This window comes from Clupea harengus, chromosome 15 (assembly GCF_900700415.2).
Source record: "Clupea harengus chromosome 15, Ch_v2.0.2, whole genome shotgun sequence".
Lineage (NCBI taxonomy): Eukaryota > Metazoa > Chordata > Actinopteri > Clupeiformes > Clupeidae > Clupea > Clupea harengus.
The window spans coordinates 21,800,585-21,819,987 of NC_045166.1; the positions used below are offsets into that span (position 1 = coordinate 21,800,585).

The 19,403-nt window shown below is 39.8% G+C and overlaps 1 protein-coding gene and 1 pseudogene across 1 annotated transcript in view; both read left to right on the forward strand.

The window, feature by feature from the left end:
• The first annotated feature begins 12,911 nt into the window (after positions 1 to 12,911).
• LOC105901736 lies at positions 12,912 to 15,972 on the forward strand (annotated as a pseudogene).
• A 2,144-nt stretch (positions 15,973 to 18,116) lies between these two features.
• Positions 18,117 to 19,403, forward strand: part of slc35f1 (solute carrier family 35 member F1) — an 86,575-nt gene continuing 85,288 nt past the window's right edge. Inside the window, exon 1 of the mRNA XM_012829518.3 lies at positions 18,117 to 18,655. Coding sequence (XP_012684972.1) covers positions 18,546 to 18,655 — 110 coding nt within the window. The 5' untranslated portion in view covers positions 18,117 to 18,545. The remainder of the gene's footprint in view (positions 18,656 to 19,403) is intronic.

The window sequence follows — 19,403 nt, forward strand, 5'->3', positions numbered from 1 at the left end:
AAATGATTAACTAGAAGGCCATAATATCCATATGATTTTGTGTTGGTGTTCTTTTCATTTGATTTCATCTCATTCCACAACACGTTCACAGCTTGTCCAGATATTAATAATGAGAGATCCTGAGCAGCCATGCTATCCACTAGGTCTGAATGCTCGTTGGAGCACCCCCTGTGCATCTCTGTGTTAAGGTAGCATATCACTACCAAGCTGTATTGTGATCCAGCACATCTGAACTTACACTATCCTCTCCTTTGTGACCTCATGGTTCCAACATTGCACCAAGGACAGCCTTGAGTAGACTAGTAGCTAGAGAGCAGACATTGTGGCCAGAGATACTAAAGAGAATGACAAATAATCACAAGAGAAAGACTGTAAGAGGAAAACCCTGTAGGTCAGAGAGGCAAAGAAGATATAGAGGAATAAATAAAAAATGTGACTGTTTTAAAGTCGTTTAATTATTTTATTTGTTTCTTTTTTTGTAATGATCAGTTTTCATAATTGTTTTTCCATTTGGTACTGGGGTGAGGGAGAGAGTGAGGGGCAATGGGGGTTGTGTGCAGAAGTCACTGTGAGGGGTTGCGGGGATGTGGTTGCGGGAGAATTTGGATCGGAAGGGGGTTCTCAAGAGGCATGTTGCATTGTGAATGTGTGTACTGTATTGCGCTGAAGTAACCCTGGCTACCTGTCGTTCATCTTGGTATGATTGTACATAATGTGTAAAACAAAAATAATAATGTTTTTATTGATCAGGAATATGACATAGAAACAAAATGAATGCCGTACATGTGTACCTATTTTAAATGAAACAACACCTTCAATAAATATTCCGTATTGTTGGCTGAAATATTCTCTCTGATTCGACAATGAAACACTTTTACCTTGGTTTCAAGAGTTCGACACAGAAAATAAGTCTAAATGAAGATCACAAAGAAGTCTTTTATCTCATCAAGCTGGTGGAGACCGTCAGCAAGACACACTAATGGACAGTCAGGGAGTATCTTGTATATGCAGCTGTGTCACTAAGAGTTTATACAATTTCTTAGTCTTGGTTTCAGGTGTGAACCAATGCTCTGTGGCAACCGTCTTACCAGCATATTACATTCATTTCCTATCACTGTTGCTATGACGGGATCAATATATTGATACCTTCCATCTCCAAATAAGTAAGACTAAGATCTTTAAATCATGCTCATGGTGACTGGTTACAATAAGTTTTCATATTATATTTCATATTTCAAATTATATTGTGCATTCTGTATCTGTTTAACTTTTGACCCCACTTTCAGGCGAACACACACACTCACACACACACGCGCGTGCGCGCATCATGTGCTGCAGACTCAGATGTCCCCTGTTGTCTGTCCCTCTATCCCTCTGTCATTTCTTGATAACAAAAATTATAAAAGATACGACAAACAAACATGGATTAATACATTGATTACTTGATTCATGAAGCCTCAAATTTAAATATATTCCGGCAATATTACCTAATTCAATTATTACTGGTATGTTTTAATTAGGCATGCATTCATTTGTTTTGTTGTTGTTGTTTTCTCTCAGATTGACCACCACCATAGCTGTGATAAAAGCACCACAAGAATAATTTCATGCCGCATATAAAAATGCATACATGATGACAATACCATATGTTACCATTCAAAATGTTGGGCTTTATTAACTTCACACAAGAGGATTTACAAACCCCCACCCCCAAGCATGATCAATCAATCAATCAATCAATTCAATTTTATATAGCGCTTCTCCATATACCCGAAGTCGCTTTCCAGAGTCCAGTAGTCATACACACACAGTCATACCGGTGGTGGTAAGCTACCTCAGTAGCCACAGCTGCCCTGGGGCAGACTGACAGAAGCGTGGCTGCCAATGAGCGCCAACGGCCCCTACGACCACCACCAACATTGATTCATATTCACACAATGCAATGCATGTCTTTATGATGGTGGGGGAAACCGGAGTACCCGGAGTAAACCCACGCAGGCACGGGGAGAACATGCAAACTCCACACAGAAAGGATCCCTTATCCCTTATCCCATGATCCCTTATGGTAAAAACTGGCCGACATTTAAGTAAACATACAAAGTTGAGGAAATGTACCAGCAGCAGATAAACCACAGCCCCTCATTGGATGAACATTGCAGAGTGCTGGCAGCATCTAGTAACAGATCAATTTCATCAAGAGAGCAAATCGAAACTCCAGAGCTGGCGTTCTAAATAATTCAAACGGTGGATTCAAATAAATGGTTCTTTTTAGATTGGGGGGCGGTAGGATGAACTTATGAAGGCAATTTCACAAACAGACAACCCAGTCAGAAGGCATTAGTGAAGGTATAAATATAACCGAAGCCTTGTTTTTTTGTGAGGCCTTGCTTGCAGTATTCTGGTTTATTGATTTGTCCAGTGGGCTATTTTGAGTGCAGACTACACCAGGGCCTTTTATTTATTATATCTCTTGTTTTGTTGGAGTAGGTTTGCTATAACCGACTACATCTCAAGGAGGCTGTAGCATCGATAGCACCAGGCTCCAGTGGACTCTCTCCCGAGACAATGAATGTTCCCAAGATGCATTTCTGCTCAATCATTGTTTTTTTGATAAACTGGAATAGATTTTACTTCTGATAAACCTTTAGACAATAGGCAACAATCTTCGGCGGATGATGTGCCACTGTGTTTTATTTTGTCTAATAACCAAACCCAGGAAGCATTGAGGTGTACAGCTAAGTGGAGAAGAGGCTTTGACCGTTTACCTTTGTATTGATTAGCCTTTGTGTTCAGGATGGTGATGAATGGCTAGGCAGTTTCATTAAAGTATTGGTACCCAATTGGCAATCAATTTTTCCCTATAAAAAGAAAAGAGGGTCTATTAACTTTGCAATGACATGGCCCAGACAAGAGGACAGCAAACTAAACAATACAGAACAGGAATGTACTACACTCTAAAAACAAATGCGTTGGCTCAACATAAAAAATGAATGCAACAGTTTGCATCAATCGTTTTTAATTTATGACAACTTCTAATGAAATTATGTTCAACCAATGAAGTAAATTGAGTTAGCGGAATTAGCTTTTCCTCTACAACCAAAGGTATTTTTAACTACCACTAACTTAAAAACTTTTGTTTATGCTACCAATTATTAAGTTGATTACTCATGAAAATTAAGTTGTTCTAACTAGTTTTTCCACATTATTTAAAAGGATTTTTAAAGTTTGATGTACTTAATTACCATAATTATGAATACAAGTTTTTAAGTTGACAACCGTTTAAAAAATTAAGTTGCTCCAAATTAATTAATTCAACAACAAAATTGTTAGGCAATTAACTTTTTTTATTTTGAGTTGCAGTTGTGTATTTACTAGTTACAAGTCTTTTATTGCCAGAGGCACAGAATGACACAGGGTCAGACTGGGCACTGAAATTCTTAGGACAAGGCACCGCAAAACAACCTACCATAACAGAACATAGTATAACATAACATGACATACACTCTGTACAAGTACTCTGAACATAATTTACACGTGTTAAACATATAATAACCTTTACATATAATGATAACATGTAATAACCTTACTAAATATACAAGATAAATATACAATACAGTATGCTAAACCTATAATAACCTATACATATAATACTAACATATAACATACAGTGCCCTCCACAATTATTGGCACCCCTAGTGAATGTGACCAAAACAGGCTATGAAAAAATATGTCTTTGCTGTTTATCCTCTTGGTCTTTCACTCAAAATATTCACAAAAATATTACCTTTTCATTGAAGTAAAATTATTGAAAGAAAAAAAAAATGTTGACATTAAATAAATATTATTCTCCAAAACAGGTGTGCCACAATTATTGGCACCCCTTAATTTAATGTTTTGAGCAGCCTCCCTTTGCCAAGATAACAGCTCTGAGTCTTCTCCTATAATGCGTGATGAGGTTGGTGAACACATGGCACGGGATCTGAGACCATTCCTACATACAGTATCTCTCCAGATCCTTCAGATTCTTAGGTCAACGCTTGTATACTCGGCTTCAGCTCTTCCGAACAGATTTTCTATGGGGTTTAGGTCGGGGGACTGTGATGGCCATGGCAAAACCTTTATTCCGTGGTCGGTGAACAATTTTTGTGTTGATTTTGAGGTGTGCTTCGGATCATTGTCCTGCTGGAAGGTCCAACCACGGCCCATTTTAAGCTTCCTAGAGGGGGCTGTTAGGTTTTCATTTAATATCTGCTGGTATTTGATGGAGTCCATGATACCATGTATCCTAACAAGATGTCGAGGGCCTTTGGAAGAAAAACAGCCCCACAACATCAAAGATCCGCCACCATACTTCACATTGGGTATGGGGGTCTCTTCTGTATGGCTATCTTTCTGTCTACGCCAAACCCACCTTTGATGTTTGTTGCCAAAAAGCTTTATTTTGGTCTCATCTGACCATATAACTCGGTCCCATTGAAAGTCTGACTTACATTTGGCAAACTGTAGGCGCTTTAGTTTGTTGTTGATTGACAGCAGAGGCTTTTTTCTGGCAACCCTCCAAAACAATTTGTGGTGATGGAGGTGGCGTCTGATGGTAGTTCTGGAGACTTTCTGAACCCAAGACTCAATTTACCTCTGCAATTCTCCAGCTGTGATCCTTGGAGAATCTTTTGCCAGTCGAACCATCCTCCTCACGGTGCGTGGGGTCAATTTACAGATAGGTCCTCTTCCAGGCTGATTCCTTACATCTCCTGTCGCTTTGAACTTCTTAACTATTGCCCTGATTGTGGAAATGGGTATTTTCAACTGTTAAGATATTTTCTTATATCCTTTTCCGGATTTCTGCAGCTCAACAACTTTTTGTCGCACTTCGACACTGTGTTCTTTTGTCTTTCCCATCTTAAAGAATGACTAAGGGTATTTGGCCTGTGTCACCTCATATTTATACCCGAGTGAAACAAGAAGTCATGGTTGACCACTAAAGAGTTCCTAATCAAACAGGTGAACTTAAAAATGTAAAACATGACTGGTAATATACTTCAGTTAGATTTTAATTATAAGATTTTCTAGGGGTGCCAATTATTGTGGCACCCATGTTTTGGAGAAAAATATTTTATTTAATGTCAAAAAAAAATAAATCTTTCAATAATTTTACTTCAATGAAAAGGTAAGATTTTTGTGAATATTTTGAGTAAAAGACAGAGAGGATAAACAGCAAAGACATATTTTTTCATAGCCTGTTTTGGTCACATTCACTAAGGGTGCCAATAATTGTGGAGGGCACTGTATAATAAACATATAATAATCTATGCTAACCTATAATAATCTATGCTAACCTAGTAAACTTATACTAACCTACAGACAAATCCAGTGTGGGAGTTACAGGTAGTGCAATATTTCTGATACAATATTAGTGCTAGTGCAAACAGTAAGTTGAAAGTGACAGTGTGTAAAGTGACGAGTGCGAAAGTGGCGATAGTGTATCAATGTCCATTTAGCAGCCTTTCCTGAGGCATCGTGTGTGGTAGGTGTCCTGCAGGGCTGGGAGCTCCCTGCCGATGATGAATTCCCCAGAAATCCTAAATGTATCTCGAACAACTTAATGAAGTTCTGCAACTGTTCCAGGGATTTCTGGACATCATGGTCTGAAAGTATCACTCGGAGATGGGCTGGTTGCGACATAATCAATCTGTAATACACAAAATGTTTGAAATGTTTCAGTAAGTACCATAACTAGTCAGTAAAATTACAATCTAGTGTTTCCCCCAGAGTTGTACAGGCTTCGCACAGTGCCAGGCCAGTTTTAGAAACAACAAAGCCACATTTTTTTCAATGAGGTTTGGTAGATCTCTCATCATTATCATCTCGACCATCAGTAATAGACAGTTCACCATCCTGAATATCCACATCACTGTAATCATCTGTATTTGAAGAACTTGCATACCTCTTTAGCAGGTCTTCTTTAAAGTCTTGCAGTGAGTTAGGAGTATGAATTCGGCTTCTGTGGGAGGCAAATGTTCCATAAATGTTAGTGCTGAAATTGCAGGTCTTACAAACACAGATGAAAGTCTCATGTTTTTTCAAATGTCGACCAAGGTGTTAACGATGTTGACCAAACAATTAGTTTCATGTTGATAAATGCTGTAATTTTTTTGCTATAGCATGCCAAAAATTGCACAAAATGGGTTTTCATCCATTTCCAAGCTTTAATATCTTCCAGACCATTCATCACACAGACAGTTTTTTAATACAATATAGAGGGCATAGGTAGGAAAGTCTGTACAATATCAAGTATCTAGCTTTAACATTGAGCTTTCCACAGGCTTTCAAAGATGCTGTAATAGAGCGTAGAGTAAAATTTTCGGGCAAATTAAAGCACCCCGAATACTATGATATACCAAGCCACACCCTTGGAAGTCCATATTCTTCAAGTAATGGTATCAGATTTTAAGCCTAGAAAGTTTGAAGGAGCTAGCTTAAATAATTTTCTATTTATAGCAATTTGAAAATGGCTCTTCAGAAAACATTGCTAAAAAAGCGTCTGAAAATGCACATGACATAGTTGCTAAAACATCTTTTTGTGACAAAACTATTGGGAGTAGAGAGCTAATATTTGGGACTATACCTATTAAGAAGTGTATGAACAACCTTGCATTTTTTCAGCCAAATCTGATACGGTCGAGTGGGAGCCATTGTCACACTTGACATGGAATGACTCAAAAGATTTTTTTAAATGTGTCCGTGAATGAGTTAGATTACACAATGTAATTGACGGTTACACGAATAAGCACAAATGTAATCATGCTTCTCCTTCCCACGGCACATATGAAAAGCCCTCTCTAGCTGAGCATATTTGCCAAATGAAACTTTATCATTCTTATCCACTGCTATGCTAAACTAAAGGGTAGGATGGCCAAATTACACTGTTAAATATCACTAGCGTTAGCTTCGTGTATTAGTACAACATATTCCATCAACCGTATTAGCAAGTGTAGCCTAACCTCCGTACACAAGTCCACTATTGGTCATATCACATATGCCCAAATTCATTGCTTTAGTAGAATGTATTTGTAAATGAAATGATACTCACCTTGAAAATGTCCTTTGTATCATATTTGTTCAGCCTACAGGTCCTCTTACACAGCATTAACTGTCTGAATTTGTCCAGGAATGTTAAGTGGGTAGGGGGGAGGAGACTTGAAATCCTGAACTCAAGGTGGAGAAAAATTAAGTTATCAAGCCAATTTCATTAAGTTACTACAACTTAAATTTTGTTTTAAATCAATTAATGCAGAAATTTGAGTTTAAATTACAAACAATATGTGTTGATGTAATTACCAACATTATTATGTCCACACAACTCATTAAAATAATGTTTGCAACTTAAAAGGTTTATCTAAATCAATAAATTAGAATTTTTATTTTGCAACCATGCATTTAATTAAGTGGTGGTAATAGGTCCCCTGAATTACTTTTTAGAGTGTACTTCTACTTGTCAGAAACACATTTTATCATTACTAGTGTAACAGTTACCTTCCTTTCAATAGTAATAGAACTGATTGTAGGATTATATAAGATTTGAAAATTATTAATGATAAAAAGTTAAATGGGGTATTTTTGACACTGAATGCTTTATTTCTGAAGTTTATTGGTTTATTTGGTAGAGGCCTATTCTAAATTCTCTGAGCTTCTTCTCCATCTAAAGTATCAGCGGTGTGGAGAAGAGTGTAATCAAAATCAAAAACAGTACGTCCGAATCCGTCCGAATCTGTTTCCCCGCCCATCCGTAAAACGGACGGACACCGACGCAGATCTATAATTCGGGCTTAAGGGATGACTCCAAACCTCCGAGGAGCGGCTGACCTCCCCGGAGTCTCTCCGGGAATTCTAAATCACCTTTCACCCTGCAAAACAACGGTGGATGGAACCTGTTCTGAATCACACAGACACACACTCAATGTGTCGGATAACATCAGCTGCTCCTCCTGATTATGTGTTTCCATGACAACACGGAGAGAAAGAGAGAGAGAGAACGAGAGAGAAGTGATGGGTGAAAGCATATCTGTATGATAGCATTTCATGAATAACACTTAATGAACATCCACCTGAACCCTGACTTTCTTCCCATTACCCCATTACATGTAACACAGAGTCATCTGAACCTACTTCCACATCACCCACGGCTCTTGTCAGGCTGTCGGCTCTCGTCACGCGCAGGCATATACCAGGAAGTGCCTGTGAGTTGAGTTGAGTTGAGTTGAGTTGGAGGGATGTCACACACGAAACACAAAGAAGACCAGCTAATCAGCTGTAATTGATGCTCTGGAGTCCCTGTGGCATGGCCTTAGTTGAAGCTGTCGGGAATCGAGTTCATTAGCCACGGGGAGCTATTGAGAACGAGTGGATCAATTCAACCGATTGTCTGGACAAACAGCGGGACTGCCAGTGTCCAGGTGCTCACACGAGCTGCTAGATCTCTACTGTCACATATTATGCCCTGGAGAGGCTGGTGTTTACTATCTGTGCAGGGATTGTAGACAACAAATGGTGCAGGTGTAGAGGTATGAGACTTTGTTTAGAGTGCAATGCTTTATGATCAAGATGACTCGTTCCACAATTACACCAAAGTATTTGAGTTCCCAGAATGGGTGCCTGTGTCAGTTTAGTATTAGTCTTGTCCAGGAATACATTGTTCTCACCGGTGGAGAATTGTAATTCAACATGCTGTCCTGTTACGTGAAAACAAACCATAGGTGTACAACACATATAATGCACAGTATATTGTATCGTGTTGATATGGTCTTGAAACCAACACAAATTCATCCTAAGGCCCTGTGTCATTTGAAGAAGACGCCTCTGACGACTCTTCCCATCATGAAAACATTAAACAGCTCATTACCAAGCATGCACAGTCATGGCCTTGTCACGCCTCATTACTGTTAGGCAAGGGCGATTTCATGCTCAAAATTCTTCAGATTTTGAAGAGCCTCTGTGTTCATTTATCATCAGCTGTCGCCCATGTCTGGTGCCCACGTAGCCTTGCAAGTTACACAAAGAGTTCGCTCCTTGCGAGAGGCCAGCCAGAGCCCATCTTCTATTCTATTTCTTTTTTTTTTTCAGAATTATTCTTGAACCAATTTCTTTTTCACAAAGGAGCTCAGAAAACAGTTTAGATATGCTCTTTGTATGGTCACAACCAGAACATGAAGTGTGGATTGTGCAGATGGAAATCACTGAACAAAATGGCCACGTTGGGCTAAGCGAGCATTTCTTAGAAGACACACTTGAAACTTGACAGCCTCAATAACTAACATACAGCCTGAATCATCTTTTGATTTGACACATCAAAAGAGGAAGATTAGGTCATTATGAAAAGTGCCTGTGTGAAAAACTCCTTGTCAGTCTCATCACCAGAAACATGTAATTGCAAGGCCTTTTCCTCGGCTTCACCTTTGACTGAGCAGGTAGAGGAACTAATCAGTGTGATACTCTCGAGCTAGAAGGGGTGGATAGTTGGACCATGGGGGGGGGGGGGGGTGAAAAAAAATCTCAACCCTCGTAGGGCTGCCAGCCTCATCGCTGGCTGTTCAGTGTGCTCTCGGTGGATACACGTCCAACCAGGTTTAATGAGTACGGCTGTTGCTAGGCGATGAGGTCTTGTAGAAGCAAAGCAGGTTGGTGCGTGGTAGAGTGCAGAGCTCAGGGAGCAGGGGGCAGGAGAGAGCTTCGGGAGGGACTGCTTAGTCCCAGACAAGGGTTTCAGTACCTTGTCGGTACCACATTCAATACCAGCTGAATGACAATGATTGCAAATGGATGAACTCTGACAGCAGAATGGAAATCTGAAGATGTCTGGATGGATAGTTACACCTTGCTGCTGCTTATTCTAGCAGCATAAAGCTGTAGCCTGTCATTCTACAGACTTCACATCAGTGCTTTCACAGTTGCATGTTTTTTTAATGCAATTATTAGTCATGGAATTCAGAGTGTAATCTGGAAAGCCTTTGATAACACCATCCAACCCTGCGAGCTGTTTTATATATAAACAGAATGTTTTTGCCAAGAAACTACTGATGGGCTTTGACTCGTGGGGCTTCGTCTGGTTGAGTGACAGCACTGAAAACAACCCCGTCTTTTCCGGGTTGAGAAGAGCGCAGCTACTTGGCAGCAAGAGGGATTATAAGGGTGGGGGAGTGAGGGAGAGGGTGGGAATAGAAAAAAAAGAGAAGCAAGAACATTTGAGAGTGTGGAGACAGAGAGAGAGAGAGAGAGAGAGAGAGAGAGAGAGAGAGAGAGAATGATGGAAAATGTGGGAATAAGAATACACAAAATAAAAACATGGTGTGTACAGGTCAGTGATGTCGAGGTCAGGTCAATGTGAGAGAGGCTGTACCGTGTGGAGTGTTTTTTTTAAGTCTGACCAAAACTTTTATTTGAAATGTGTTATAGTATGGAAAGGTGTTTATCAGTAAACCACACAAAAGTGCCAAGAGGCATTTGAGAACCCTTGCAAAAATAGACTCGGAGCTGTGAAGGGAACACATTTATTTTGTGTTGTACATTGTGCAGGAGTCAGCCCCTCCCAGCATGGGTGAAATATAAGGGCTCCCAACATTTCACTGCTGTCAAACATGACAGTGTTTTTACATCAGCTGTGTTATCTCAGTTGATTTTCAAACACCCAGGACACAGGAGAAACACTACTGCGTGAAATTACCTGCATACACCTAACAGCCAGAAATAAACTACCCTGATGTCATCTGTAATGGCGCACTGTGTGTCCTTTCTTGCTCAGCTTAAGTCTACAGGTGAAAGGAGTCTGTTTATACTCAGTCCAGATTGGGCAACCACAGAGGTGAAGGTGGATAGGTTAAAATGCTAAAACAGCAGAGAGAAAACATTACATTAGCAGAATTACCCATTGACATTTTGAGACAAAACGCCATGTTCTCAACAATGAGTGTTGATCAGTCTGATCAGTCTCAGTGGTCAGCGGCTCAGTCCAAGGTGGGCTTTGGTCATCAGGATATTCTTCTGTGAGAGAACTCTTCCTACAACCTTCCTCTCAGTCACAAAAATTGCCTACAAAAAAGGGATCAAATGAATGTGGTCTTCTAACAGCGACAGCTACCAAGAAATAATTCTACTGAACTAACCTGATGAGACAATCTATACCATTGGCGTGGCTCTCAGAACAAGGATCAACTTCATCCCGCAATGACCGTCATGTTTCAGTTGGAAGCCTTCCCCTCTTACCCGCTAAGTTGAAGAAAACCACGCCTTAAATTCAGGGCTTTTAATGAGTCAGCCGCACTGTTTATCGTGTAATTTTTATCTCTGTGATAAGATGTTTTTAGAATCTTGAACACTACAGAAATGGTCAAAATAATGCCCTTGGAGCTTTTTGGAAAGGGTTGGGATCTTAACTAACTGTCAGTAAATGTTAATGCAGACTAAATAATAATACTGTACATCATTTTGGAATTATACAACAAAATATATGCAGAATATGGTATTATAATTGTGTTAACATATGCTAAAAAAGGGCTGGTTCAAGAATAGTTCAAGGTAGTTACCGGCTTCCAGAGAGTTCTTTGATTTGGGAATGAAAGATTGTGGCCAATAAAGGCTATGTAATCAATTTAACATAAATCACTACATGAAGTTTATATTCATGTCCACTGCATTAACACTATTATACAATTAATCTTAATCACTATTAAGGTTATGGGTTTGACAGCTTGGATGCATTTAACCCACATATTGGCAAGTGTGTCTCCACTCTATGTTATCACAACTGAAGATAACAGACCTCATGCACTACGACACATGCAACACATACAAACTTATTTGCCAGTGCCTTTGTTGTGCAATCAGATTAGACTATTTGATAATGAATTACCATCAATTGCTAAATGTTCTGTGGAATACATTTATCAGATATGTATACAGACAAGTAGATTGTGATGAAAATGTGTTTCATCTCATCGACAGGGAATGGGATCAAAAAGAAACACTGGATAACAAAATTGGAAAAAACGTTTTTTCTTTGAAACTGTAATATCTTGTTCATGAATTGCAGACATTCCATTTAATTCTTTGTAGGTAGGTAAAAGTCCTTGTAGGTAAAAAACACATTAGGGTTAAAGAAGCGCTTTATTGATCCCTCAGTAGGGAAATTAGGTTGTCATGCTAACAGTGATACAGAAATATAGAACACACAGTTACATGCTAAACTACATGCAAAAGTGAATGCATAACATGTCTAGGTCCATAAGTCTGACACAGAAATGCAGTCCTTCCAAGTTATTGAAACCCTTATGCCGTATGTGCAATAATGTATTCTTCACTCAATTGGATCTTAGTGTTCTCACAGGGTTATGGTTATGGTAAGTGCCAACCTTACTTGACTCCGCAGCCCCCTGAGGCATTGAAAAGACTTCAGAGGCTAATGTAACATGCATGGCTTACATAGCCCATCCACACCATTAGTGACAAGGTGAAAACATCTAGTTGTTAGTGGAGAGGTTAAAGACTTGCTGGTCTTCCACCTGTTGTGTTAAACTTTCATCACTGCAATTTTACACTAATAGTGAGGACACGCTGAGTCTGCAACATTAGTCCTGAGCAAAAAGATTCAGTAGCCTAATCAGACCAAATATTTCACTTGAATGCATTTCAAAATTGTGTCATGTTGTGCCTTATCAAGTAATTGTTCCTCAAATATTTACTCAAAATTAATCAAAATCCCAAGGACGTGTTCTTGTTTTGCTGCTTATGTCACACATTTTGGCAGAACCAAATAGATCTTATCCAAGTGATAAAAGTTGAAGGGGGGGGGGGGGGGGGGGTATTGAAAGGATCTCTATATAAAGAACTTGAATTTGTCGTCATTCACTCAGTCTTAGTGGATCTCAGGACAGACTGCATCATGAAGTTGGCCATCGTTCTGTGTGCTGTTGTGGCACTCTCTGAGTGCCTGGTCAGGTGAGCTTGTCAAGGACAATTGATGACCGTGTCAATATCTATTTTAACAGTAATTTAGGTGTTATTACTATAGTTACTGTAATTTGCTATTTAAAAAGTATTATCCTTGTTGTTAATATTATTTGGTATTTTTATTTTGTTATTATGATTATCATATTTATGTATACTGTTTATCACTTTAGATAAAATATCTTTTAATAAACGTAAACATTAACCATATGTGTAATGAACTCCATGATTGTTGTGGAGAAAACAAGCATTTTTTGTGTCTTTTGTGCCAGGGTCCCCCTGATTAAGCATAAGACCACCAGGGAGATCATGGAGGAGAAGGGCCAGTGGGAGGAGTTCAGGCTGAGGTACCCCTACAACCCCTTGACCAAGTTTGACAGTAATTTGTTCGGAGCTGAGCAGATGACCAACGATGCTGATGTGAGGGGTTTACATGAACTACTCCGTTTCCACAATCGTACTATGGACATAGTGTGCCATTGGTTTGTCTTTTGATGTGTGCAATGGCTTGTCTTTCTTTCTCCCTGTAGCTTGCTTACTATGGAGTTATTTCCATCGGCACGCCACCTCAGTCCTTCACAGTGGTCTTTGACACTGGCTCTGCCAACCTCTGGGTTCCCTCAACCTTTTGCAAAAGCCCTGCCTGTGGTGTGTACAAACATCCTTTTCAAATACTCTGTTACCGATGTTAACACTGGATCCAACATGAGAAGTTCACTTAGAACATTACACATCTCAGAGTTTAATGTGGATTAACATGCACCATTACATTATTTGCAGAATCAGACAGAACCTATCATTCATAATGTATGCATGGCTGAATTATTTTTGTTGACTTGTTATTACGTTGATGTCAGTAATAACATGATGCTTCATTTGTGGCAGGAAACCACAACAAGTTTGATATATACAAGTCCTCTACTTATGTCAGTACTGGAAAGGGCCTCTCCATCCAGTATGGAACTGGCAGCATGCAGGGCTCTTTGGGATCGGACACTGTTGAGGTGTGCTGATTTCATTCATATATCCGTACTAGCAATAACAAACATGTATTAATTCAATTCAATTGTATTAATTTATATAGCACCAACAATAAGGCCTAAACGGTGCTGTACTGTACTGATATAGTGTATCTATTGATAGTAGCGAGAGTTAAGTGGGTTTATCAAGTGGATCAAGTGGAGTGGACTACAGATGGATTAATGTTAAATACTGCATTGTGTGAGCGTCCTTTGTTTACCTCTTCGTGTTTGGTGACTTCCAGGTCGGAGGACTCAAGGGTGGTCAACCAAAGTTCGGAGTTATGCCATCCGAGCTTCCTTTATGTACTATAATGAAAGCTGAATGGTAATCTTTGGGTCTGGCTTTATGCCAGCATTGCAGTGGAAGGGGGTCATGCCAGTCCTTCAACAACATGGTGAAAGAGGGTGTGATTGAAAATAACTACTTCTCCGTTTACCTGAGCAGGTACAAATTCTTAGGTTCATCTGAATTCTCTCTAGAAATATTATCAACATTATTTAAAAAAAATAGTCAAATTTGTTTTTCTACAGGAGCCCTGACACTTAGGCCAGTGAGGTGGTTCTTTGGTGAGTATGACCCCGACCGGTTCGAATGGTGATTTAGATGGATTCCTTTGTCCTCTGAGACTTACTGGCAGATCACAATGGAGAGGTGTGTTATCATGTGTATGTTATAAGCCACATGATGTCATATTCTATGCACCTATTCTATTATACTTCACAACATGAAAATAAAATGAAATTGTATCAAAGGATTCTAATCAAGAGAATATGAAGAGCTATATGAAAAGCAAAAGTGCAGAGACACAACATAATGAATGATATTGTGCTCTATCATAACTGTTGACTTAAAGTATTTTGCAGCATAATTGTGGATCTCATCTATTATATCTGATGAGCCTTTTTTGAACTACGTATCAATATTACTCTATGGGAATTGTATGGTCTTGGGCTTCATAGTTTGTTACATATTACACACATAATCTAAATTTCAGTTTACTGTTAAATAGACATATCAGAGATTCTGTCAAAGCTCTAAATCAAGTTACTTAATTTACCCTACAACTTATTTAAAATCAAATTCCAGCATTACCGTCAATGGCAAGGTTGTTGCTTGCAATAGTGGCTGCCAGGCAATTGTGGACACTGGAACCTCCTTGATTGTTGGACCCGGAGTCAACAATCTCAACAGTGCAGTGGGAACTCCTAATGGTCAGGTAAGTACAGATGGTGACATGAAACAGTACTGCTTTTGTTAGATCCCAGAGTTTATTATTTATTTTTTTATTTGTATAGTTTTAAGCATACATGATGGTACATTACAATGGTGCAATGCCAATGATTTTATTCTTATTTTTTCAAAAGTTCTTTCGTTACTAACAACATGTTTCTTGTAACGTCCCCTTCTAGGTACCCTGCAGTTCCATTGCAAGCCTGCCTGATGTGACTTTCAACATCAATGGATGGTCCTTTTCTATCCCCTCTTCTGCCTATGTCCGTCAGGTATGGACATCTCTGTATTTCTCTGTATTTGACAAGAAAAAGGTGGATGGTCAGCTGTAAATGACATGCTCCCAGTGTAATTTCATCCAAGCAATAATTTGAATATCTTATTGAATACAAGAAGTCTGTTTATTGATCTTATCCAATGAATTACTATTTCTACAGACTCAAAACTATGGTTGCAGCACTGGTTTTGAGAATAGCTTCAGCAATGGAGTCGGTTCTGGCCTTTGGATTCTGGGAGATGTCTTCATCAGAGAGTACTACACTGTCTTCAACATGCGTGATAACACTGTGGGTTTTGCCGCTCTCAGGTAAATTACCTTTTGTGGACAAACACAGTGTAACTGTCTTGGTCATGTCACATGACAGTCATCTTATATTGATTGTCATGTATCTCAGACATGTACAAACTGCTTGAGCAGAATAAAGTCCAGTTCCTCCATCAAAAGTCTTGTCTGGTGTTCATTCTCATCAAAGGCTTCATAGGGGGATCTAGAGGTAGTCTGGTGTTCCCCACAATTCTCCGTGTTGGAAACCACTTGTTTAAGGTGTGATATTTTGGTTAGTGGCATCACTAATAGGCACAGACCAAAATGATATGAGAAGTGAATGATTCAGTCAGTACCATAATACTGTGTTGTAAAAACTGAGCTATCGACGGGCAAGTCACTAGGTAGATCACATCTTTTCCTCAAGAAACATAACTTTCAGTGTTAACTGCAGGTATCAATAAATCAGTGCCCTTTCTGATCAAATAGATTTAATTGTGACAGCCATAATTTAAGTGCAGCCATGTTGCTGAAGCACTCCCTTTTCATCATCATTAAAACAATTCTCTACTCCTTGGCGAATGGCTCAGCCAAAATTCCACCCGCTCTTGGCCAACACTTGCAGTAAATATTGAGCGAGTGAATTCGCACACACACACACACACACACACACACACACACACACACACACACACCTCCACACTGACTGGACCTCTGAAATGCAATTGCCCCATCATAGTTGCTAGTGCTTTTTGGTGAAGGAACAGCACATTTCAATACAATCCCTCACCAGATTTCAACTACTATTTCAGGTTAATTTCATGGCTTGATACTCATTCATGCATCTTAATATTCAATAAATGTTTAGTAAATGCACTAAAGACTTAAATCACTGCTACTAAGCTACTACTACTATTACTACTACTGTTAGGCTATACTAGGCCATTAGGCTATTACTTCAACAATCTAGTAATGGGCATCCAAACATTTTAATACACACACACAGGTATGTAACTACATATACTTTCACTAATTAAAATGTTGTACAAAACCATGTATATATATATACAATTATTAAAAACACGATTATAGTCTAATGCTTTGCATGACAGTAGACTGTCTGGAAATGATCATGTCAAACCTGATCATGTCAAACCTGTTTTGAAGGAATCATGGCAAACCATAGAGTGCCATGGCAGCACTAACATGAGCTCAGGTCATTTGTTGCGATGCAAAATGCAGCTAATGGCTACAATTCAGCAAGTTCTGCCGGTGGCCGGGTATAAGAAAAACTCCCCTGTTGCATTCCTAGAGTGTGGACTTGTGGACCGGACTTGTGGAACAGTTTAATCGCAATCTGGCAACCTCACCATTCTGACTAGCCACTGGCAGAGTGATTGGGACCTGCACCTGCCCCTGGTTCTATGGGCCACCGGATAGCAGTCCAGGAGTCGACACAGTGCACCCCTGCAGCTCTTATGCTCAGTTTTGAGCTCTGAACGCCGGTGGACGAGTGTCTGGAACCGGAGGAGCTGGATGCTGGAGCTGGATTACTGCTGTAACCTGCGTGAGCGGCTGTGGGAGGTGCATGAACTGGCCAGACAGGTGCTGACAGAGGCTGGAGCTTGACAGAGGTGGGCATACGATACCCACTGCCAAGGAGAGGACTTTGTGACATGACATAAGGTATGGTTTTATTGTCCTGAGTGTAAGAAGGGGGTCTCTCATAAGTTGGGAAGCAAGTGGGTCGGGCCATGTATTGTGTTAGCGAAACTGTCTGATGTAGTACAGATAAGTAGGCAACAGTGATTCTCCACTGAGACAGACTAGCACACTACCAGCCCCTGGCTCATTCAGATGAGACAGAGAGACTGAGCCGCCTACCTCCATCTAGCAGCCAAAGCATCCCTAGGGCATATGCTCAGCATAAGCAACAGCTTCCCCAGCCCTTCTGCGGTGGTGATGACTGATCTGATGACACATTCCACAGCAGAAGTCTATAACCAAGTCACATATGGTATTTTTTATTTAGCCTAACCCATCATCTAATTATTTGATTGTAGGTGCGATTTAAAACGTATTCGATTTTGGAATTTCTGTATTCAAACTCGCAATTACAAACAAAACAGGTAGTTGTTTTGTTTTCTCGTATTTCTTTTTAAAATGAAAAACGAAAGACCAAATGAACACGGGCCCTTCAAGTTGCTCCATCATAACAACATGTTTTCTCATTTGTAAATGTATGGCAAGGGTGTTAATAGATACCTAATTGAGGGAAACGTATATTTTTGTAAGCGATTTGGTTAGGCTACTCAGCCTCAAAACCATGTTCTCCTTTATCACGTCTCACTTTACGAGAGACAACTCCCTCTGGTGGCTAGGTTGTGCACGTGTGTTTCCAAACACCAAACGCCTTCCAGCCACGGCAGTCTGTATCTGGCTTTCGGAAAATGCACATTGTTGGAGCTGAGGTTGTCTCTGAAGATCTTGCGGGAGCACAGGTGCAGTTTGCATAAACCTGCCGTGAGGAACTGGAGAAAGCACCAAGACAATATTTCACCTACACTGGAAATACAACCAATTCCTACTCTCACCTGTGAACATGGATTGCTGAGGTTGTGAGCTACAAGAGGGAAGAAACGGATCCCGTCTCCCGTGGAGTAGCCTAGTCCATCCCGAACCACCATTCTCTTTGGCAAAGCAGAATGTCCTGTTGTTTCTGATTGTTGTATTTCTTTTTCTAAATTACAAAATGATTCCCGAACATCAGAACCATGTTGTCACAACAATTGAGACAATTCCTCCGGAGACCATCACGACGTCGCCGACCCTCTATCAGAGGATAAGGAAAGTGTTTAACAGGTAACGTGAACATAACTACCCTTAACTATTTGGGTAGAAATGACTAAAGTATACTATTACAGGTGGCCAACAGAAGAATTTTACAACGCGAGGTAACATAATTATAGTCTTTACCACAGGCATGTATGCTACTCTGTCGCTCTTTGTACATCGCTGTGGATAACTTTAAAATTCTCTGCACGTTTATCAAAACGTCATCAGTAGCCTAATCTATCGGTTCACAACAGCTAAGCCGGGGATTCGTTTTATTGATAGTGGTCCCACAACTGTGTTTTAGAGCTGACGTGCATCTCACGTTTGCAGCATAGGCTATAGTAAAAAAAAAAATGCTGTGATTTTTTTAAGACACTGATTGTTCTGTGTTTATCAGTGACTGTCATTCTGACAGCTCCTCAATAATTTCCCTGTCAGCAAATCCTTTCTTGGTCTTTCATGATTTATGCCAATCACTTGTCAAGTGTCAAGCTATTGTTGCAGCTAGGGGCCAGCTGTTAGATAGGATGAAGCGTCTGCAGTGTTCTTTAATGCTCTCCCCCTCACAAAAAGACAAATGTGACGTGAATAAATGTAGGTCTGCACAGTCAGGCGAGCACATCTCTCTCGATACATAACGTTACAAAACGTTTATACATTCAAACCAACAAAGCAAACCAGCATATTGTATAGTAGCCTACAGACTGTAACTTGGAGATAGCTTTTGTCATGAGGCTAAATTCAAATAGACTACATTTGTTCATTAGGCAGGCTT